This window comes from Saccoglossus kowalevskii, chromosome 21 (genome assembly GCF_978046115.1).
Source record: "Saccoglossus kowalevskii chromosome 21, keSacKowa6.1, whole genome shotgun sequence".
Lineage (NCBI taxonomy): Eukaryota > Metazoa > Hemichordata > Enteropneusta > Harrimaniidae > Saccoglossus > Saccoglossus kowalevskii.
Genome location: NC_140661.1, coordinates 5,907,737 through 5,931,895, shown reverse-complemented (window position 1 = coordinate 5,931,895; position 24,159 = coordinate 5,907,737). Strand labels below are relative to the sequence as shown.

Here is a 24,159-nt window from a genome sequence, read left to right as displayed (position 1 = left end):
AGCCGAGCCGAGCCGAGCCGAGCCGAGCCGAGCCGAGCCGAGCCGAGCCGAGCCGAGCTGAGCCGAGCTGAGCCGAGCCGAGCTGAGCTGAGCTGAGCTGAGCTGAGCTGAGCTGAACTGCACTGGTCGGGAGCTGGGCGACAACTGACTAACTCGTGTTCACGTTCGTCTTGCACAAGCACGAACAAACGAATATTAATTAGCAATGACAATACATGCTGTCTATTCTAATTCCGCAGCTGGGCAAGCCTCACTGGCTAACTGGGATTATCAAAATGCATTTGTTTTACAGCAAAAATAGAATATCATAACATCTCCCCCATACAAAAAAGAACGCTTTTCTAAAGAAATGCGTTCTTCAAACTACAAATCCAAACTCTTAATGCAATTTTACATAACAATTCTCAAACTCGTGATAAAGCATCAGATAATACATTATCTTTTCCAGCTATATGTACTATTTTCAAAGAGTATGGTTGTAGCATCAAACTCCAGCGAAATAAACGATGACTCTTGGTTTTAAATTTTTCCAAAAACACAAGTGGATTATGATCCGTATAAATGGTGATAGGACCATTGCCATTCGTCACATATATCTCAAAATGTTGGAGAGATAATACCAAGCTAAAAGTTTCCTTCTAAATTGTAGAATACCGTTTTTGGTGTACATTTAATTTTCTTGAAAATAAACTGGTTTCGCAACTCCAAAGTCATCTTCCTGGAGCAACACGCCCCCAACGCCAATATCACTAGCATCAATCGCTAACCAAAAAGACTTGCTGAAATTTGGAGCAGCCAAAATGGGCTCTCTTATTAACACAGCTTTAATCTTTGCGAATGCCTGTTCACATTCATCTGACCAAATAAACTTCACCTTCGTACTTAGCAAATTGGTAAGTGGAGCCACAACCTCACTATAGTTTGCCACAAACTTTCGATAGAAACCAGACATGCCCAAAAATCTAAGGATTTCTCGTTTTGATTTTGGAGCCGGAAAGTTGACAACGGCTTTAACCTTGGCGAGTCGTGGCAACACTTTACCTTGACCTATGACATGACCTAAATAGGTCACCTTAGCTTTAGCAAACTCACTTTTGGTCAAGTTTACAACCAAATTGGCCCATGTGAGCTTCTCGAACAATTTTCTGAGATGGAGCAAATGACTTTCCCAATTTTCGCTATAGATGACCATATCATCAATCTACACAACACAATTTGGTACACCTTGTATTACTCTATCCATTAGGCGCTGGAAGGTTGCTGGAGCGTTTTTCATGCCAAATGGAAGAACTTTACAATGAAACAAACCATCAGGCGTGACAAAGGCTGATATTTCTTTGGCCTTATTAGTCAGAGGAACCTGCCAATAACCTTTAAGTAAATCTACTTTACTGATGTACTTTGCTTTCCCAACTTTGTCAATGCAATCTTCAATTCTGGGAAGAGGATAAGAGTCAGTAACAGTTAAAGCATTTACCGTACGGAATCAATACAAAATCTCAAAGAACCATCAGGTTTGGGGATGAGAACAATGGGAGAACTCCAGCTACTCTGACTGGGTTCGATTATATCATGCTGTAACATGTACTGAACCTCCTTCCTAACCTTGGCCAACTTAACAGGGTTGAGTCTGTATGGCGCCTGCTTAATGGGGATAGCCTTACCGACATCCACATCATGCCAAGCCAAAGTGGTACGACCCAATTCATCAGAACACAAATGTTGAAATTCAAAAATCAACTCGCAAAAACTTTCTCTTTGAGACTCAGGTAAATAGCTCAACAAAGACGACAAGTTGGATAAGGTCTCAGAATTGGATAATACAGCAGTTTGTGGATCCAGTTGTGACATATCAAACTCTCCAGGATCAGGATCATCTTCGCGCTCAAAAGTATGATTACCAGAACCAACTACACCTATCATCTTATGGGGTTCTCCCTTACAATCAAAATACTTCTTTATCATGTTAATATGACAAACTCGTTGATGTTTTCGGCGATCAGGGGTACTAATTAAATAATTGACCTCACTAAGTTTCTTTTTAATCTCATAGGGCCCACTAAACTTAGCAGCTAATTGCTCACCCACTAACGGTAATAATACTAAGACCTTGTCACCTGGGCTAAACTGGCGTGCTTTTGCATTTCTATCAGACTTCTTTTTCGTAACATTCTGGGACACCTTAAGATGTTCAGCAGCTATCTCGCCTGCTTTAAAATAGCGTTCTCGAAACTTGCATATATAATCTAGCATATTGGTCTCTGGCTCAGCAACTAGAAACTTTTCTTTTAGAAGCTTCAGGGGACCCCTGACATTATGACCATACACAAGTTCAAATGGACTAAACCCTGTAGAGTCACTGGGAGTGTCCCTAGTAGCAAACAATACAAGGGGTATTCCCTTATCCCAATCCTCCGGACACTCTGTACAGTATGACCCGAGCATGTTCTTCAAAGTTTGATGATACCTTTCTAATGCTCCCTGAGACTGGGGATGATAAGCAGAGGATTTGAGCTGACTCGCCCCCAGCTGATGCATAACTTCCTGAAATAACCCAGACATAAAGTTTGACCCTTGGTCAGACTGAATTTCTTTAGGAAGACCATACCTTGTAAAAAATGCACCAATGCCTCCACCACTACCTTAGCAGTTATAGTTTTCAAAGGCACTACCTCAGGATACCTAGTGGCCATATCCATGATTGTTATCATAAAACGAAAACCTGTCTTGGTTCTAGGCAATGGGCCAACACAATCAACCAACACCTTACTGAATGGCTCACCAAATGCTGGGATAGGCACCAAAGGGGCAGGCTTAATAGCAGGCTGGGGTTTTCCGACAACCTGACAAGTATGCCACGTTTTGCAGTAGTCAACCACGTCTCTATGTAACTTGGGCCAGTAAAAATGTGCCATTATTCTGGCTTCAGTCTTTCTTATACCCAAGTGCCCAGCCACAGGGATAGAATGAGCTATTCTAAGTATCTCATGCCGATAACAGTGAGGCACCACTATTTGGTGAACTTGCGTCCAGTCCTCATCAGCTTGGGAACTGGGAGGTCGCCACTTCCTCATTAAAACACCATCCTTCATATAACACTTCGGAAGATTTTCAGCCTCATTCTCACTCAATGCAATCGCCATTAGCTCTTTCAAGGTGAAATCTGCTTCTTGCTGCTCTACTAGTGAAGAGTGACTGAAGTCAGTCTTAATCTCACGACCATCCTTCAAATCACCAAAGAAAGTCTCCGCTAACCACACACACCAGAGTCTTCCTTCACTACCTCTGACACCAGCTCATCCTGTCTCTCCTTACTAGTTTGTGACCTAGTAACAACACACGCAGGGAATATACCAGGATATAATTCAAGCAACTCTTCAGTCTTGTCATTAACCCCAGGCTTAGAAGAAACCACGGGGAATACACTCACCTTACCCCCAGCCAGGTCATTACCCAGCAGAAAAGTAACGCCCTCTATCGGCAAGGACTTGACCACACCAACAATCACATCTCCAGTGACCAAATCAGACCTCAACTCGACATTATACAAGGGAACAGACTCATAACCACCTCCAATACCCTGAACCAGCACACTGGCATCTGTATTTACATTATCTAAAGATAATACACCAGCCAACATTAAAGACTGAGCTGCCCCAGTATCTCTGAGTATAACTACAGGCTTACTATAACTAGCCTTACCAAGGGATACCTCACCCTTTGACACGAAGTTTTTATACTCTTCAGGTACATCAAAAATTCCACATCTTTTTCCAGGCATTGCTGAACTCCCGACTACTTTCCTAACAGGGTCTCTAACACTGGCAAATGCTACTGGCTTTCTCCACTGCCTCATTATTCTTCAACTTGAAACACTCTGCCCTCACATGCCCTGGCTTTTTACAATAGTAACAAAGAGGTTTTTCCCATACTCTCTTGTTCTCAGCTGGTTTAGGCGTTACAGACTGACTTTTAGTACTCTCACCACTAGCCCCACCGTCCAATGCACCATTAGCACCACGGGAACGCTTATTATTCCATCTGGGGGAATAGGACTTTACACTCTTCTTATGGGTTAATTCATAATCATCAGCTACAGCAGCTGCATTTCTAATATTTTTCACTTTATGCTCATCAAGGTGGGTTTTAATATCTAGGGGAATGCTATCTTGAATTCCTCCAACAACACTACCTCCCGCAAACTACAAAAATCTTTCTCTGCCTGGAGGGACCTATACCATTTATCAAAAACTAGCTCTTTCTCCCTAGCAAACTCAACAAATGTTTGCCCACCGGTACGCTGCAAATGCCTAAATCTCTGTCTATAAGCTTCGGGCACTAATTCATAGGCTGACTGAACTGCAGCTTTGACAAACTCATAATCTGAATACTGCTCCTCATCAAGGGTGGAACATACTTCGCTAGCTTTTCCAGTAAATACGCTATGCAACAACAAGGTCCAATAACGTTCAGGCCATGCAAGTCGTTCGGCAATTTTCTCAAATGACAAAAATAGGTATCCACGTCCTGCTCATGAAATCTCGGCACTAATTTAATTTCCCGAGCCATAACAAATCCCTGAACTTTACCACCACCATACCTAAACCCAAACTATGACCCACTAGGACCACTTCTATTAAGTTCCTGCTCTAATCTCATCTTTTCCAACTCAAAATTTCTTTCCTTTTCCCTTTCTTGTCTTTCCTTTTCCTTTTCCCTTTCTTGTCTTTCTAATCTCTCTTTTTCCCATGTTATCTTAGCTAGAACTACCTGGCTGTCAAGAGAATCTCATCTTCCTCTTCTTCCTCCTCCCTAACTAGCCGCAAATGTTCACTTAATACTCGCACCATCTTAGATTTCAACATACCTGTCAGTGTTTCACCAATACCTAGGTATTCCCCAAGGGCCTTCAACTCATCTTTGCGCAATGCCTCTACATCTTTAACACATACACTGGCAGATTTCAGAAATCTTTCGGCATTAAACTCTACACTAGAAGTCATGATTGGAGAGGTGTTAGATAAAATATTTTACCATACAAATATTACGCAAATAAGACTCGAATGCACCTTAACCCTAAAACAAAAGGTATCAACACAATATCCAAAATTTACGCAATATAATAGAGTGAACAATTATATACCCACAATATTCATCAAATATATTCAATAGTAAGCAAATTATCAGTATGCTTTGTTTGACCTGTTACAGAACTACGACAGTACGGATTAATACATATCCATGCATAACCAAACAAAATTCAGTACAATTTAAATTCATTAGTACGGCCACCAAACGCAATTCAAGCATTTATATATTAGAATGTACCATAACAATTCGTGTCGTATCCTGGCACGCTCGCCAATTTGTTACGAACGGGAATACGAGATAGTCTCCCGCGAATCTGGCCGCCAATATCTCGCACTCCAGAACGCAACACTAAAGGTCAAACAAAGGCACACAGTCAGGATATGTCCAATAATACTAATTTAATAATACAATAAGCATAAACCAATAACAGGAGTGATATAAATCACAAACCGGTCAACAATATACATCACAATAAATATAACATTAATGATAATAGCCCAGCTCGGAATTGCCTACCCTACCTAAGTGCAGAACTCGTACTGCGTAGCTTCAGCGATAGTACAGTTAATCACAGCAACGTCGACGGCGATATCAGTTATACAGCTCCAAACTACGAGGTCTCGGGGAATGCAAATTACACGACACTAACCGTAATGTTACGCGTCTTCCATACCGTCCGTGTAGAGAAAAAAAACCAATATCAGCAAACCACGCGTTCTGGCGAAACACAGGTCTTTGAATAAAGTTGGTTTTACAGCGCAGAACCACAGCAGACTGTTTTGCATCTATCAGTCCCACATGCCGAATTGGTCAGGCATTATCTTGAGACATACGTTGGCTGCCACGTTGACACTGCACTGGTCGGGAGCTGGGTTCGTCTTGCACAAGCACGAACAAAAGAATATTAATTAGCAATGACAATACATGCTGTCTATTCTAATTCCGCAGCTGGGCAAGCCTCACTAGCTAACTGGGCATTATCAAAATACATTTGTTTTACAGGAAAAATAGAATATCATAACAACGGGATTTCTTAATATGATATCACATGTAACAATCCTGAATGAAACTACCAACTTTACAATCGCTTTGCACAACATTGTAAGCAGTTTGTTGTCGGTTTTTCGGTTGGATGTTGCGATAATCTGCTAATATATGAGGCATTCACGATACATATACTTAGTTTTTTTCGAAATTTAACTGCGGGGACGTCATGACAATGACTTAGGTTAAATATGCAAGAAACTCCGCCAACATGTCCTTCGCTTTTACCAACTCTGCACGCTGTTTTCTAACATTTTACAGTCAGCTCATGTGAGCATGTATAGGCTGCTTTCAACTGGCTTTTATTAAATTTGTCGACTTTACAACTGCGCGTTTCTATATGCCAACAACTTAGCTCATATACACAAATACATATACCAACTTTGCAATAACTTTGCAATCACTTTGAACAACTTTGCACAGTGTGTTAACAGCTTAAATCCCACTACGTGCCGACGGCATCAACATCTTGTTCTTGGAAATTAGAAGGAATTTGAAAACTTATCATTAATTAAAATAGTTACACAAATGCCTTGATTTATCACTATAAATGATTAACATCACAGTAAGAAAAAAACGCAGAAATGTTGCATTATATCCTTTACATGTGTGTGATGAAACAAAAAAAAATTCAACACCTCGTTTACTGATAAAGTTTCCAATGCAAGCTCTAACCACGTCCGATAGCGCTTTACTTTCAACATTTGTCGGTCACCTAACCACATAGCTGCATGACTTATGGGAAATTAAGACGAATTGTTTCAAAATTGATATCGCTGGCACAAGTAACTTCTAGAATTGACCTATGACCTCTATATGGTTGGAGTAACACTACGGTATTTAACATCAATTTACGAAATATTTATTCACATTTTCGAATTTTTAACTACGGGATTTGTTAATATGATATCACATGTAACAATCCCGAATGAAACTAGAAACTTTGCAATCGCTTTGCACAACTTTCAAGGCAGTTTGTTGTCGATTTTTTGGTTGGCTGTTGTGATAAACTGCTTATATATATGAGGCATTCTCGATACATTTACTTTTTGTTTTCGAAATTTAACTGCGGGAACGTCATGATAATGACTTAGGTTAAATATACAAGAAACTCCGCCAACATGTCCTTCGCTTTCCCCAACTTTGCACGCTGTTTTCTATAACAGTTACTTTGCAATAACTTTGAACAACTTTGCACTGTGTGTTAACAGCTTAAAACCCACTACATTTCGACAGCATCAACAACTTGTACTTTCCATTCATTTAGGAAATTACAAAAAATGTATCAATTCTCCACTATAAATGATTGCCATCACAGTAATAAAGAATGTACGAACGTTGCCTTATGTCTTTTCAAGGTGTGGGACGAAACAAAAGAAAAAAATCGAAAAGTTTGTTTAATCAGGGAGTCTCATATGAAAGTGCTAACCACGCCCGATTGTGATTTACATTTCTCACTCTCCTAATTACGCAGACGCTTGGATTAATTGAAATTTAGCCGATTTGGCGGCTATTTCTTGTTTTCGAATGTTTTAAAATCAATGTCGCTTGCCCAAGTACCTTCTAGAATTGACCTATGACCTCTACATGCTTTTAGTAACACTACGGTCATTTAGCAGCTATTTACGAAATATTTATTCACGTTTTTGAACTTTTAACTGTGAGACTATTTGAAATGGTATCACAGGTAACAATCCCGAATGAGACTACCAACTTTGCAATCGCTTTTCACAAGTTTGTAAGCAGTTTGTCATCGGTTTTTTGGTTGGCTGTTGTGATATTCTGGTTATATATGAGGCGTTCCCGAGACTTTTACTTAACATTTTCAAAATTTAACTGCGGGGTTGTCATGAGAATTCCTTAAGTTAACTATACAAGCAACTACGCCAACATGTGAATCGCTTTTTCCAACTTTGCACGCTGTTTTCTAACATTTGACAGTTTGCTTCACGTGAACATCTATATGCTGCTTTCAACCGGCTTTTATTAAATTTGTCGACTTTACCACTGCGCGTTTCTATATGCCAACAACTTAGGTCATACATACCAATACATCAACCAACTTTGTAATAACTTTGCACAATTTTGCAATCACTTTGAACAACTTGGCACGGTGTGTTAACAGCTTAAAACCCGCTACATATCGTCAGCGTCAACAACATGTACTTGGAAATTAAAATTCATGCTTTCGAATGTTTTAAAATCGGCGTCGGTCGGTATTATGGCTATCTCCTCATGCTACATCCCACACATAAAGTGACCCCCATTAACAAACTTTATGGTCGTGCACACAAATCACACTCTTGGCGACCTCATTGCAGACATACTTACCCCCTGAGTAAAAAGCACATCCACACTTTCGTATTGTAGACGGATAGAGTATGAGTAGATAATTATCCAATACCAGCTTCAAAATAATCTGCGCATATTATTAAGCTAATTTGCATATTAAATAATTGTATTCAACATGTTCTGTATCCTAACATTTATGTTCCGTCTCTATTAGTTGAAATTTGCTTCACTGAAGACTGTGCTGGTAAAACATGTAACCAATAGTTACTGTAATTCAATTGTCAAAGATTCAAGTATTTGTATAATATATACATGATACAATGTAAATTTCAGAGTATAGTTATTGATTCAAAGGATTTTCAAAATACTTTATGCTATTGTTTTGCTAAATTAGTCATGCCACATTACATTTTTTATCGGTGATATTGGCAGTACATATATAAAAATGCTGCCATGAAAGGTGCACATCAATAAGCAAATTTACACCTGGCAGAATGTTGAACCATTTCTATATGGATATGTTGATAACTACTAGGGACACACTACTTCTACAACAAATTTGATTAATGTTCATTGGTATGATTTAAAATAGGCCTCCCACAATTAGTTATATTGATAAGGTCACTGGGCCTGTAAATAGTTGCAGTTTTTCTACATGTGTCAAGTGATTCGAAAATATAAAGCCGCAAAAATGTACTTTCGCCCTTCTGTATGGGTTCTGGTTAGCGCATGACCAAGCACACTACACACGTGTATTCATAAATATACTTGGGGTGAGGCACAATAGATTATTACGTAGACCAGTATGTATAAAGATGGAAGGGATATATTCAAATGATAACTGTGTTTGCTGGAAATCGCTAAATATGAACATATGTCAAATGCAAAAAATAAATTAGGCTCAGACTCCTAATGAATATTAATCTCATCGCAAATAACGAATATCCTTGCCTTTGTTTATTCCAGGTATTGACATATTACCGCAAATGATTGATTATGCCAAAACGCATAGCATGATTACTGGAAAAATGGAGTATTTACAAGGAGATATATGCACATTAGTGAAATACCATCCACAGTTAAGTAATCTACAGGGGCACAGTAAAAGTTGCTAGTAATCAGATGACTCCCCATGAAAAATGGAAACACCAACTACAGGTATGAGATTTTATTTATGTTCTCATTGTACTATAACTCGACACATTACTGATATGTGTACCCGATTTGTTGTCTCTTCTTGCTTTTGTTATGTGTGAATTACAGTGCTTTAGGTACACATATAGTTTAATTTTTGCACCCATAAAAATGTCATATGACTGATATAATTTACGCGATAGAAATACTCGGTACGACCCTAAAGAAATAATATTGTTGCAATTCCGACATAGAGATAATTTTGTTGAAGTGGATTACGATATTGATTTCTATCGTTCTGATTATATTTTCTAGATTTTGTTAGACCCTTTCTTGGCCAGCTTAATGTTATACCACCAAACCAACACGAAGACTTCCTTCAAGATAAACTCACATGAAGGTTGTGAGGCCAGGATTTATGATAATTCGTCATTATTTGTTTGGGCATGTGTTCATGCATTTAATACATGTTGGTATACCACTTTTTCTTAATTAAAGGTGATACCCGAACATAAAGATAAATTAGTTTAATAATACCTTTTCACAATACAATTTTTGCTACATTTTTGATAAACAAAACAATCTGTGTTTTATGTATATATCATTACATCTTAGTATGTTGTAAGCAATATTTTGCAAATTAGAATGTTGAATATTGTCAAGCCTATTATTTTCCAAAATTGCAAATTGTATTCAAAAATCCAAAATTCAAAGAATGATAATTCAAAAATATTTATGTTTCAAAACATAAATTTAAAGGAGGCCGTTTCCTTACTAAACAATTCATTTCTTGAATAAAATCATCTTCTTAATATGTTTTTGTACAAACGTTATGTAAAGTGCATTATTAAAGCCAATGTCACAATCCTCAATGTGTACTATGAATAATATGAAGTATACTTTAATATAATGTTGTCACGTATTAATTACGCAATTCTTTGCACTGTATAAATATGCACTATCTAATAACTTTGTCGTCCTTAATTGGAAACAAAAATTATACAAGTAATGAGAAATTTTAGCATATAACAAGTAGTAGGACCCTTAAATATAGTAGTTTTTAGGCCATGACCAGGTTCTGAATTTTCTATTTTTTTAAAACTTGTTTCACGTACATTAAACGTACATTCCCTTCAACTCGCTGGACATGTCTGAATACGAGATGCAGCTTGTTTCTTGTGTTTGCTATCTTTTTATCAAATAAACTGTGGCTCAACAGAACCTCACTATCAGGAGCTTTATATTCAATAATGCACAGCACCAACGAGTATACACTATAAACTACGCAAATTAACATGTCAATTAAAACGTATGAGTTTAAGTGTTACTTAATATTACCTTTAATCTAAGTCGGTATGATGAAACAAGTTCATTTGTTTTTCTCTGCGTGGAGTGGTTGAATCTAAAAATTATGAAATGTTTTTTCTGCTCAAATTTGAATTGGTGTTTGTAGCCGCTTTCGCGTAGAGATTTTCGATAGGGAGGTACCGCAATGTCAAACATACTATATATATATATATATACCTTAATATAAGTATTCTATTAATGCACTGAAGAAAATGATTAACTAGATAAATAAAGAACACATATACAATGAACACGTCAGTACGAAATGCTAAAAACACAATATTATGTTGAATTATGCATAGTCAAGGATTGTGTAAAAAACTTTATTAGATATTTATTCTAAAATTCTTAATAAGGTAAATATTTCGTCAAAAAAGATGTGAACGACATGTAAGCGTGTTATACCGAGTTACTAAGCTGTGGTAAACTGTTTCCTACAAAAAAAAGGCATATCGTTTAATAAGTTCTAGTAAACTAATATTTATACTACAAGACTGTTTCACAATGCAGACTAAACCTGAATAATTCACTGCATGAAAATTTACGTACTAACCGTTTTCCGGATTGACAATGTTTTTTTTAATACGTAAGCGCCGCTAACGTCGTCCTAAGTATGTGTTTGAATTTCTGTTGTATCAACTTCAAAGTTGTCCGATCCGTTCGATACGTTCAGTGTAAACAGCGAAAATTCACAAATTCGAGTCTAAAGATCTGATATACTAATTTGCCTGTTGTATATTTTCAGAGTAAATTGACGAACAACTCAAAGTATGTCGATCACACACCGTGAACTGCGGCGCTGTTGGTTTGACATGATAGATATTCAGGATGGTTCTCAAATAAAAATGGCTTCATTTGGCTGCCTTCGTCATTTTATCATTTTGTGTTTTGTGCAAGTGAGTTTAGAATAGACTCAGTACATACTTGTTATTGTAAACACTATATTTGTAAGGTAACGTACATTTTACCACAACAATTTTCAGTATAGTCGAGTGTTTAGTGTAGCTAATGTGTGGGAAGGCAAATTAGTAACTGCGTTTATGGTTTGAGACTTTTGTACATTATTGTTAGTTCAGTGTAGTTTATCGACAATTTTATTTGTACATCCGTGATACATGAATGATACACTGAAGGATGGTATTCATTTGTTTAGTTACACGTCGTTAGCTAAACAAGGTCACTATCAGTATACCGTTGTGTCAACGAGTCGCACACACACACGCACATGTTTCACCTAAATGCTTTAATATACATGCCCGGGCAATATACGTAAAAACGATTACAATTTTAGACTGATACAATGAGACTAGTCCACACCGCACGAAACACCGAATACCGTGTCATTGAAAACACGAAGCGAACAAGAGATATTACCGGTGATCTTTGACCTTATAAATTTATAAGTAATCTATACTTAATATCCGGCATACTTCAACCGCCACACCTGTTTGTAAGCATTTGTATGACACTGATGAATTTAAGTTGAATTTAGCGTGAAGTAACATAAAGTAAGTCACACCGTATCTCTGCATGATTGTTGAAAGTTTGCTGAAATGCATATTGTTGTGTAATTGTCATTATTGAGCCCGACGCTTTGATTTGGCTGGTGCCTGTCAATAAAACAAAAACGATGTCATAGGGGCCGCCATTTTGAATTCGTAGCACCTATATTTATGTCTTCAATTTATAGTGGTTTTCGATGTTTTAGGGTAACGAATGTGCCTCACAGAGATATTCTCATTGAAAAGGAATGTTGATACTAACACATATTTGAATTCAGCGATAATTGTTTTGATGTGTTAATAAATTTAGTAAATAAGCACTACATATTCGTAACAAGCGAACAATCAACTTGGGGCTCTGAAATTTATTTATTTATTTATTTATTTATTTATTTATTTATTTATTTATTTATTTATTTATTTATTTATTTATTTATTTATTTATTTATTTATTTATTTATTTATTTATCAAATTACCAGATTACTTGTCCAGTTTGCGAAATGTGTTCTGTGTGGTTTCTGTCCGTTTTGGCGCTTTACGGTGTCGCAGTTTCAGTTACAGCCTCGTCTGAGGAAGACCTTTGTGAGTATGCAGAGAAATAGAATGTTCTTTTTTCTAAAAGCCGCGCTTTCTCGGATAGAAGCGCTCATGTGACGTAATTGGGTAATAAGGAGATTAGTCACGTCAAGGATTTTGTTTCGATCACTCGTCGTTCATTTCTAAAAAAATAACAATGTTTTAAGCGATTTACTATTTTCTGAAAATTATTCTACGCCATAGAGGGCGCTGCTCACTGATCAACATTGTCTTGATCGTTTCAAATGCCCGCAACAAGCAACATAAATTAAGTGCAAATATAATACTACTTTTTAGATATCAAATGCCCATCCAATCAATGGTATTCCTATGGCAATTCGTGTTATTACAAGTTGGGCGGTGGTGTCTATAGAAGTTATTTTACCTCAGTTGATGCATGTAAAGACTTGGACGAAAGAGCACACCTAGCTGATTTTAATGAAATCGATGATTACTACAAAGCATATCACCTGACGTCACACGATTCACAACGTGAGTAATATATTATTCAGACAACTCTTGCGTGATAAAATGAGTTAACCTTATTAATTAACATTACATCGTTCTACCAAATGGCCCCCTCTCGTGACATCGTGCTTCTATGATGTCAAAATGAGGTACGAGGCAATGCCACTCAAATGGACAACTGTAAATGGATCTGTAGTCGTTCGTCGGCTAGAATATAGTATAATCTTTTCCATTGATGGAATCTCTTCCATTGATGGGTATTCACAGATCAAAACATATCGACGCTTTGACCGGCTTTCGTGTCACCAAATTACGCTATATAAGCGATTCGTCACAAGACGGCGCGATTTATAGGAAAGGTGTTTTATGAGTTATTGTTTTTGTTTTCTTTTCAGAACAACATGACTCCCCGGGTACATGGATTGGACTGACTAAGAATCAACAAATATGGAGTTGGAGTGATGGGTCACCGCTAGCATATGATGATTTGTGGATGAAAGGCGAGCCTGATGAGGAAGGTGGATGTGGATTTGTTCCTGCACAAAAAGTAGGATTCGCTACCGCCTACTGTGATCAGAAACTTGCAGCACTTTGTGAAATAAGCATGGGTAAGATATGCACTCGGCATGTGGTGAAATAAGCATGAGAAAGATATGCTCTTAGCGTGTGGTGAAATAAGCATGGGTAGGATATGTTCTTGGTTGTGGTGTAATAAGTATTGGGTAAGATATGCACTTGGCATGTGATGAAATAAGCATGGGTAAGATAAGTTCACGGCATGTGATGAATTATGCATGGCAAGATATGCTCTTAGCATGTGGTGAAATAAGCATGGGGAAAATATGCTCTCCAATGTGACGAATTAAGCATGGGTAAGATATGTTCTTGCCATGTGGTAACATAAGCATGGGTAAAATATGCTCTCCAATGTGACGAATTAAGCATGGGCAAGATATGTTCTTGCCATGTGGTAACATAAGCATGGGTAAGATATGCACTCATACGTCGTGAAATAAGAATGGGTAAGATATTCACTTGGCATGCGGTGGAATAAAAATGGAGAATATATGCACTCGGCATGTGATGAATTAAGCATGGGTAAGTTATGCACTCGGCATGTGGTGAAATAAGCATGGATAAGTTAAGAACTCGGCATGTGGTGATATAAACATGGGTAAGTTAAGCACTCGGCATGTGGTGAAATAAGCATGGATAAGTTAAGAACTCGGCATGTGGTGATATAAACATGGATAAGTTAAGAACTCGGCATGTGGTGAAATAAACATGGGTAAGTTCTGCACTCGGCATGTGGTGAAATAAGCATGGGTAAGTTATGCACTCGGCATGTGGTGAAATAAGCATGGGTAAGTTATGCACTCGACATGTGGTGATATAAACATATGTAAGTTGTGCACTCGGCATGTGGTGAAATAAGCATGGGTAAGTTATGCACTCGGCATGTGATGATATAAACATGGTAAGTTATGCACTCGGCATGTGGTGAAATAAGCATGGCTAAGTTATGCACTCGGCATGTGGTGAAATAAGCATGGGTAAGTTATGCACTCGGCATGTGGTGAAATAAGCATGGGTAGTTATGCACTCGGCATGTGGTGAAATAAGCATGGGTAGTTATGCACTCGGCATGTGGTGAAATAAGCATGGGTAAGTTATGCACTCGGCATGTGGTGAAATAAGCATGGGTAAGTTATGCACTCGGCTTGTGGTGATATAATCACGGGCAAGATATGCACTCGGCATGTGGTGAAATAATCATGGGCAAGATATGCACTCGGTATGTGGTGAAATAAGCATGGGTAAGTTATGCACTCGGCATGTGGTGAAATAAGCATGGGTAAGTTATGCACTCGGCATGTGGTGAAATAAACATGGGTAGGTATGCACTAGGCATGTGGTGAAATAAGCATGGGTAAGTTATGCACTCGGCATGTGGTGAAATAAGCATGGGTAAGTTATGCACTCGGCATGTGGTGAAATAAACATGGGTAAGTTATGCACTCGGCATGTGGTGATATAAACATGGGTAAGTTATGCACTCGGCATGTGGTGATATAAACATATGTAAGTTATGCACTCGGCATGTGGTGAAATAAGCATGGGTAAGTTATGCACTCGGCTTGTGGTGATATAATCACGGGCAAGATATGCACTCGGCATGTGGTGAAATAATCATGGGCAAGATATGCACTCGGTATGTGGTGAAATAAGCATGGGTAGTTATGCACTCGGCATGTGGTGAAATAAGCATGGGTAAGTTATGCACTCGGCATGTGGTGAAATAAACATGGGTAAGTTATGCACTCGGCATGTGGTGAAATAAGCATGGGTAGTTATGCACTCGGCATGTGGTGAAATAAGCATGGGTAAGTTATGCACTCGGCATGTGGTGAAATAAACATGGGTAAGTTATGCACTCGGCATGTGGTGAAATAAACATGAGTAAGTTATGCACTCGGCATGTGGTGAAATAAGCATGGGTAGCTATGCACTTGGCATGTGATGAAATAAGCATGGGTAAGATAAGTTCACGGCATGTGATGAATTATGCATGGCAAGATATGCTCTTAGCATGTGGTGAAATAAGCATGGGGAAAATATGCTCTCCAATGTGACGAATTAAGCATGGGTAAGATATGTTCTTGCCATGTGGTAACATAAGCATGGGTAAAATATGCTCTCCAATGTGACGAATTAAGCATGGGCAAGATATGTTCTTGCCATGTGGTAACATAAGCATGGGTAAGATATGCACTCATACGTCGTGAAATAAGAATGGGTAAGATATTCACTTGGCATGCGGTGGAATAAAAATGGAGAATATATGCACTCGGCATGTGATGAATTAAGCATGGGTAAGTTATGCACTCGGCATGTGGTGAAATAAGCATGGATAAGTTAAGAACTCGGCATGTGGTGATATAAACATGGGTAAGTTAAGCACTCGGCATGTGGTGAAATAAGCATGGATAAGTTAAGAACTCGGCATGTGGTGATATAAACATGGATAAGTTAAGAACTCGGCATGTGGTGAAATAAACATGGGTAAGTTCTGCACTCGGCATGTGGTGAAATAAGCATGGGTAAGTTATGCACTCGGCATGTGGTGAAATAAGCATGGGTAAGTTATGCACTCGACATGTGGTGATATAAACATATGTAAGTTGTGCACTCGGCATGTGGTGAAATAAGCATGGGTAAGTTATGCACTCGGCATGTGATGATATAAACATGGTAAGTTATGCACTCGGCATGTGGTGAAATAAGCATGGCTAAGTTATGCACTCGGCATGTGGTGAAATAAGCATGGGTAAGTTATGCACTCGGCATGTGGTGAAATAAGCATGGGTAGTTATGCACTCGGCATGTGGTGAAATAAGCATGGGTAGTTATGCACTCGGCATGTGGTGAAATAAGCATGGGTAAGTTATGCACTCGGCATGTGGTGAAATAAGCATGGGTAAGTTATGCACTCGGCATGTGGTGAAATAAGCATGGGTAAGTTATGCACTCGGCATGTGGTGATATAAACATATGTAAGTTATGCACTCGGCATGTGGTGAAATAAGCATGGGTAAGTTATGCACTCGGCTTGTGGTGATATAATCACGGGCAAGATATGCACTCGGCATGTGGTGAAATAATCATGGGCAAGATATGCACTCGGCATGTGGTGAAATAAGCATGGGTAAGTTATGCACTCGGCATGTGGTGATGTAAACATGGGTAAGTTATGCACTCGGCATGTGGTGAAATAAGCATGGGTAAGTTATGCACTCGGCATGTGGTGAAATGAGCATGGGTAGTTATGCATTCGGCATGTGGTGAAATAAGCATGGGTAAGTTATGCACTCGGCATGTGGTGAAATAAACATGGGTAAGTTATGCACTCGGCATGTGGAGATATAAACATGGGTAAGTTATGCACTCGGCATGTGGTGAAATAAGCATGGGTAAGTTATGCACTCGGCATGTGGTGAAATAAGCATGGGTAAGTTATGCACTCGGCATGTGGTGATATAAACATATGTAAGTTATGCACTCGGCATGTGGTGAAATAAGCATGGGTAAGTTATGCACTCGGCTTGTGGTGATATAATCACGGGCAAGATATGCACTCGGCATGTGGTGAAATAATCATGGGCAAGATATGCACTCGGTATGTGGTGAAATAAGCATGGGTAAGTTATGCACTCGGCATGTGGTGAAATAAGCATGGGTAAGTTATGCACTCGGCATGTGGTGAAATAAACATGGGTAGGTATGCACTAGGCATGTGGTGAAATAAGCATGGGTAAGTTATGCACTCGGCATGTGGTGAAATAAGCATGGGTAAGTTATGCACTCGGCATGTGGTGAAATAAACATGGGTAAGTTATGCACTCGGCAAGTGGTGATATAAACATGGGTAAGTTATGCACTCGGCATGTGGTGATATAAACATATGTAAGTTATGCACTCGGCATGTGGTGAAATAAGCATGGGTAAGTTATGCACTCGGCTTGTGGTGATATAATCACGGGCAAGATATGCACTCGGCATGTGGTGAAATAATCATGGGCAAGATATGCACTCGGTATGTGGTGAAATAAGCATGGGTAGTTATGCACTCGGCATGTGGTGAAATAAGCATGGGTAAGTTATGCACTCGGCATGTGGTGAAATAAACATGGGTAAGTTATGCACTCGGCATGTGGTGAAATAAGCATGGGTAGTTATGCACTCGGCATGTGGTGAAATAAGCATGGGTAAGTTATGCACTCGGCATGTGGTGAAATAAACATGGGTAAGTTATGCACTCGGCATGTGGTGATATAAACATGGGTAAGTTATGCACTCGGCATGTGGTGAAATAAGCATGGGTAAGTTATGCACTCGGCATGTGGTGAAATAAGCATGGGTAAGTTATGCATTCGGCATGTGGTGAAATAAGCATGGGTAAGTTATGCACTCGGTATGTGGTGATATAAACATGGGTAAGTTATGCACTCGGCATGTGGTGAAATAAGCATGGGTAAGTTATGCACTCGGCATGTGGTGAAATAAGCATGGGTAGTTATGCATTCGGCATGTGGTGAAATAAGCATGGGTAAGTTATGCACTCGGCATGTGGTGAAATAAACATGGGTAAGTTATGCACTCGGCATGTGGTGAAATAAGCATGGGTAAGTTATGCACTCGGCATGTGGTGAAATAAGCATGGGTAAGTTATGCACTCGGCATGTGGTGATATAAACATATGTAAGTTATGCACTCGGCATGTGGTGAAATAAGCATGGGTAAGTTATGCACTCGGCTTGTGGTGATATAATCACGGGCAAGATATGCACTCGGCATGTGGTGAAATAATCATGGGCAAGATATGCACTCGGTATGTGGTGAAATAAGCATGGGTAGTTATGCACTCGGCATGTGGTGAAATAAGCATGGGTAAGTTATGCACTCGGCATGTGGTGAAATAAACATGGGTAAGTTATGCACTCGGCATGTGGTGAAATAAGCATGGGTAGTTATGCACTCGGCATGTGGTGAAATAAGCATGGGTAGTTATGCACTCGGCATGTGGTGAAATAAGCATGGGTAAGTTATGCACTCGGCATGTGGTGAAATAAACATGGGTAAGTTATGCACTCGGCATGTGGTGATATAAACATGGGTAAGTTATGCACTCGGCATGTGGTGAAATAAGCATGGGTAAGTTATGCACTCGGCATGTGGTGAAATAAGCATGGGTAAGTTATGCACTCGGCATGTGGTGATATAAACATATGTAAGTTATGCACTCGGCATGTGGTGAAATAAACATGGGTAAGTTATGCACTCGGCATGTGGTGATATAAACATGGGTGAGTTATGCACTCGGCATGTGGTGATATAAACATGGGTATGTTATGCACTCGGCATGTGGTGAAATAAGCATGGGTAAGTTATGCACTCGGCATGTGGTGAAATAAGCATGGGTAAGTTATGCATTCGGCATGTGGTGAAATAAGCATGGGTAAGTTATGCACTCGGCATGTGGTGATATAAACATGGGTAAGTTATGCACTCGGCATGTGGTGATATAAACATGGGTAAGTTATGCACTCGGCATGTGGTGAAATAAGCATGGGTAAGTTATGCACTCGGCTTGTGGTGATATAATCACGGGCAAGATATGCACTCGGCATGTGGTGAAATAATCATGGGCAAGATATGCACTCGGTATGTGGTGAAATAAGCATGGGTAAGTTATGCACTCGGTATGTGGTGAAATAAGCATGGGTAAGTTATGCACTCGGCATGTGGTGAAATAAACATGGGTAGGTATGCACTAGGCATGTGGTGAAATAAGCATGGGTAAGTTATGCACTCGGCATGTGGTGAAATAAGCATGGGTAAGTTATGCACTCGGCATGTGGTGAAATAAACATGGGTAAGTTATGCACTCGGCATGTGGTGATATAAACATGGGTAAGTTATGCACTCGGCATGTGGTGAAATAAGCATGGGTAAGTTATGCACTCGGCATGTGGTGAAATAAGCATGGGTAAGTTATGCACTCGGCATGTGGTGATATAAACATATGTAAGTTATGCACTCGGCATGTGGTGAAATAAGCATGGGTAAGTTATGCACTCGGCTTGTGGTGATATAATCACGGGCAAGATATGCACTCGGCATGTGGTGAAATAATCATGGGCAAGATATGCACTCGGTATGTGGTGAAATAAGCATGGGTAGTTATGCACTCGGCATGTGGTGAAATAAGCATGGGTAAGTTATGCACTCGGCATGTGGTGAAATAAACATGGGTATGTTATGCACTCGGCATGTGGTGAAATAAGCATGGGTAGTTATGCACTCGGCATGTGGTGAAATAAGCATGGGTAGTTATGCACTCGGCATGTGGTGAAATAAGCATGGGTAAGTTATGCACTCGGCATGTGGTGAAATAAACATGGGTAAGTTATGCACTCGGCATGTGGTGATATAAACATGGGTAAGTTATGCATTCGGCATGTGGTGAAATAAGCATGGGTAAGTTATGCACTCGGCATGTGGTGATATAAACATGGGTAAGTTATGCACTCGGCATGTGGTGAAATAAGCATGGGTAAGTTATGCACTCGGCATGTGGTGAAATAAGCATGGGTAGTTATGCATTCGGCATGTGGTGAAATAAGCATGGGTAAGTTATGCACTCGGCATGTGGTGAAATAAACATGGGTAAGTTATGCACTCGGCATGTGGTGATATAAACATTGGTAAGTTATGCACTCGGCATGTGGTGAAATAAGCATGGGTAAGTTATGCACTCGGCATGTGGTGAAATAAGCATGGGTAAGTTATGCACTCGGCATGTGGTGATATAAACATATGTAAGTTATGCACTCGGCATGTGGTGAAATAAGCATGGGTAAGTTATGCACTCGGCTTGTGGTGATATAATCATGGGCAAGATATGCACTCGGTATGTGGTGAAATAAGCATGGGTAGTTATGCACTCGGCATGTGGTGAAATAAGCATGGGTAAGTTATGCACTCGGCATGTGGTGAAATAAACATGGGTAAGTTATGCACTCGGCATGTGGTGAAATAAGCATGGGTAGTTATGCACTCGGCATGTGGTGAAATAAGCATGGGTAGTTATGCACTCGGCATGTGGTGAAATAAGCATGGGTAAGTTATGCACTCGGCATGTGGTGAAATAAACATGGGTAAGTTATGCACTCGGCATGTGGTGATATAAACATGGGTAAGTTATGCACTCGGCATGTGGTGAAATAAGCATGGGTAAGTTATGCACTCGGCATGTGGTGAAATAAGCATGGGTAAGTTATGCACTCGGCATGTGGTGATATAAACATATGTAAGTTATGCACTCGGCATGTGGTGAAATAAGCATGGGTAAGTTATGCACTCGGCTTGTGGTGATATAATCACGGGCAAGATATGCACTCGGCATGTGGTGAAATAATCATGGGCAAGATATGCACTCGGTATGTGGTGAAATAAGCATGGGTAAGTTATGCACTCGGCATGTGGTGAAATAAGCATGGGTAAGTTATGCACTCGGCATGTGGTGAAATAAACATGGGTAGGTATGCACTAGGCATGTGGTGAAATAAGCATGGGTAAGTTATGCACTCGGCATGTGGTGAAATAAACATGGGTAGTTATGCACTCGGCATGTGGTGAAATAAGCATGGGTAAGTTATCCACTCGGCATGTGGTGATATAAACATGGGTAGTTATGCACTCGGCATGTGGTGAAATAAACATGGGTAGTTATGCACTCGGCATGTGGTGAAATAAGCATGGGTAAGTTATGCACTCGGCATGTGGTGAAATAAACATGGGTAGTTATGCACTCGGCATGTGGTGAAATAAGCATGGGTAAGTTATGCACTCGGAATGTGGTGAAATAAGCATGGGTAAGTTATGCACTCGGCATGTGGTGATATAAACATATGTAAGTTATGCACTCGACATGTGGTGAAATAAGCATGGGTAAGTTATGCACTCTGCATGTGGTGATATAAGCATGGGCAAGTTTTGCACTCGGCCATTTGTAAATTAAACATGGGTAAAATATGGATTAGGCAAGTATCCAAATAACATTCATGCGCTTCACCTTTGAACTGATAGTTTACTAATATTTTAACAGCATACAATATGTCTCCATATACTAGTATATGAATTATTGTGAACAGAAAAGCGTCTTTTATTTGGCCTTAGCTTTCAATGAAACAAGTACTTGCAAAAGGGACCTGGCGATCTTTTCGTGTGGTTGGTTGTTGTAGTCAATACATTTCTAGTCATCACGATGCCAGCCTTCAAGTTGTCAAACTGCACATGCGTGCTCTCAATTGGCAGGACAAAGGGCAGGAATGCAAATTATGTATGATTGGGGGCGCTTCATGCATGCCATAAACTGAGGTATCTTGTATCACGATGATTAGAAATGGTCATATTCTGAAATAAATGCGTAGAAATTGGGGGAAAATTATTAATTATATGTAATCGGTTGAAATATTCCAATACTCGAGTATATTATATGCACTCGCGATCTTTTGTATTCTGAGGTATGATTTTCCACAGCCAAAAAAATAAGTACATGTTTTGTTTACTCTCTTGTGTTTGGTATAGTACAGGCTGTTAGATCAGAAACAAGTTAGAAACATTTAGGGGTTGCGAATTAAATTTAATGATACAATTATTAGCAATCTATCATATTGAGGAAGAATAAGTTCATGTACAGGGGCACATAGTGCCCCCCCTCCCGATGTATTGACTTCAGCAAGCAACCGCAAGAATAGATTGGTACATGCGCAGATGGTTCATGAATGGTGAAATGATCTTGAGAATTTGTCAATAAAAACAACAAAAATGGAGATGACCCATCTCCCCATCCCGTAACCCCCGATACAACACTCTCTGTCATAATAAACTCAGGTGGTACCATATACTTTGCAATTCAGTTTTACAGTATGTTATTCGCCGTTCCCTAAATTGAGCAAATTTCAGAAATCTCTCCGTACACCAACACCATGCATGAATATTAATAACAATATTGTTCTCTCTTAGATCGTGACGACATGTATGACGTCAATCACGACGAAATCAAAATATTGAAAAGTAAGTAAAACAGTCTTTTTTGTCACATAAGATTTGTTTTATTAAGCCCAAGTAATTGTCATACTCGTACTATATTTTGTCTTTTTGCAGACGTGTTCTTAGTTTCCTGTGTCCTGGCGCTTGTATTTGCTGCATTTGTAGCAGTGTCTGCGGTCTTTATTGGTAAATATTGTCGTGATAAAGGTGCGAGCGGGAAAGGATACAAGAAACACATACAAGAAGAATCATGGATGTGAAGGCACCGTTGATGGCGATGTCTAAGTTTGTTATTCCCAAGCACGTTAAATCAATTGATTCAACCACTGAACGAATTAAACTTTTGTAGTCATAGTTTGGCAGGCTGTATTACACTATAATTAAACTCATTAATGTAGGTTTGGTATTAGGGTGTATTAAAAGATACTCGAAGTTGTTTTACTTATCAATTGTATATTCGTAATCAGCACTTTTGAAAATTGAACTGATTGCTTAACTGAATGTAAATCAGGGTGAATCATTATTTAAAATTGTTAGGATTCATAAAAGAAAATAATGGTACACAAGTGTACAATTAGTAATTGAGTACAAATGTAATTATTCACCGTCGATCTTAACAAATAGAGTATAAAATACATTTATTCTACTGATGACAATGTGTATTTATACATGCATCTAACATTAACATAATTGAAATTCGTATTATTCATTTTTATACTACAATAATGTTTCTAATGTGTTACGATGCACAGATACATGTGTATTTTCATATATGTTCTCTTAGCATACACTATATTAGTAATGAAATTAGAATTATAGAAGTAATAATACCACTTATTTAGTTTCCTACATTTTTTGTTTATTTTTTCACGTAATTTTTATTAAAAAATAGTCATTTGTAAATTTCACTTGAAATAAAATAAACACAAAAACATGCTTTACGAAATACGTTATATATAACGTGCGTATACACAATAACAAGCGTGTTGTCAAATTTGTTTTTTATCTACAAATTATTAAAACAATTGACCACGATTCGAAACCACATACGCTCAATTTGGCTTCCTAAGTTAGTCAGTAGTGTAACAC

At 39.0% G+C, this 24,159-nt stretch overlaps 1 protein-coding gene across 1 annotated transcript; it reads left to right on the top strand.

The window, feature by feature from the left end:
* The first annotated feature begins 12,318 nt into the window (after positions 1 to 12,318).
* LOC100368157 (uncharacterized) lies at positions 12,319 to 23,427 on the top strand. Its single transcript, XM_006824456.3, has 6 exons — positions 12,319 to 12,416; positions 12,891 to 12,993; positions 13,285 to 13,479; positions 13,851 to 14,063; positions 23,044 to 23,094; positions 23,185 to 23,427. Exons 2-6 carry the CDS (start codon positions 12,912 to 12,914, stop codon positions 23,328 to 23,330), a joined length of 687 nt encoding a protein of 228 aa, XP_006824519.1. The 5' UTR covers positions 12,319 to 12,416; positions 12,891 to 12,911; the 3' UTR covers positions 23,331 to 23,427.
* The last annotated feature ends 732 nt before the right edge of the window (positions 23,428 to 24,159 follow it).

Bases quoted from the DNA above. Each gene is read 5' to 3' on its own strand.
- LOC100368157 (XM_006824456.3), top strand. From the start codon at position 12,912: ATGTGTTCTGTGTGGTTTCTGTCCGTTTTGGCGCTTTACGGTGTCGCA. The intron at 13,480-13,850 runs GTGAGTAATATA...TTTTCTTTTCAG, and splicing joins GACGTCACACGATTCACAAC to AACAACATGACTCCCCGGGT. The intron at 23,095-23,184 runs GTAAGTAAAACA...GTCTTTTTGCAG, and splicing joins CGAAATCAAAATATTGAAAA to ACGTGTTCTTAGTTTCCTGT.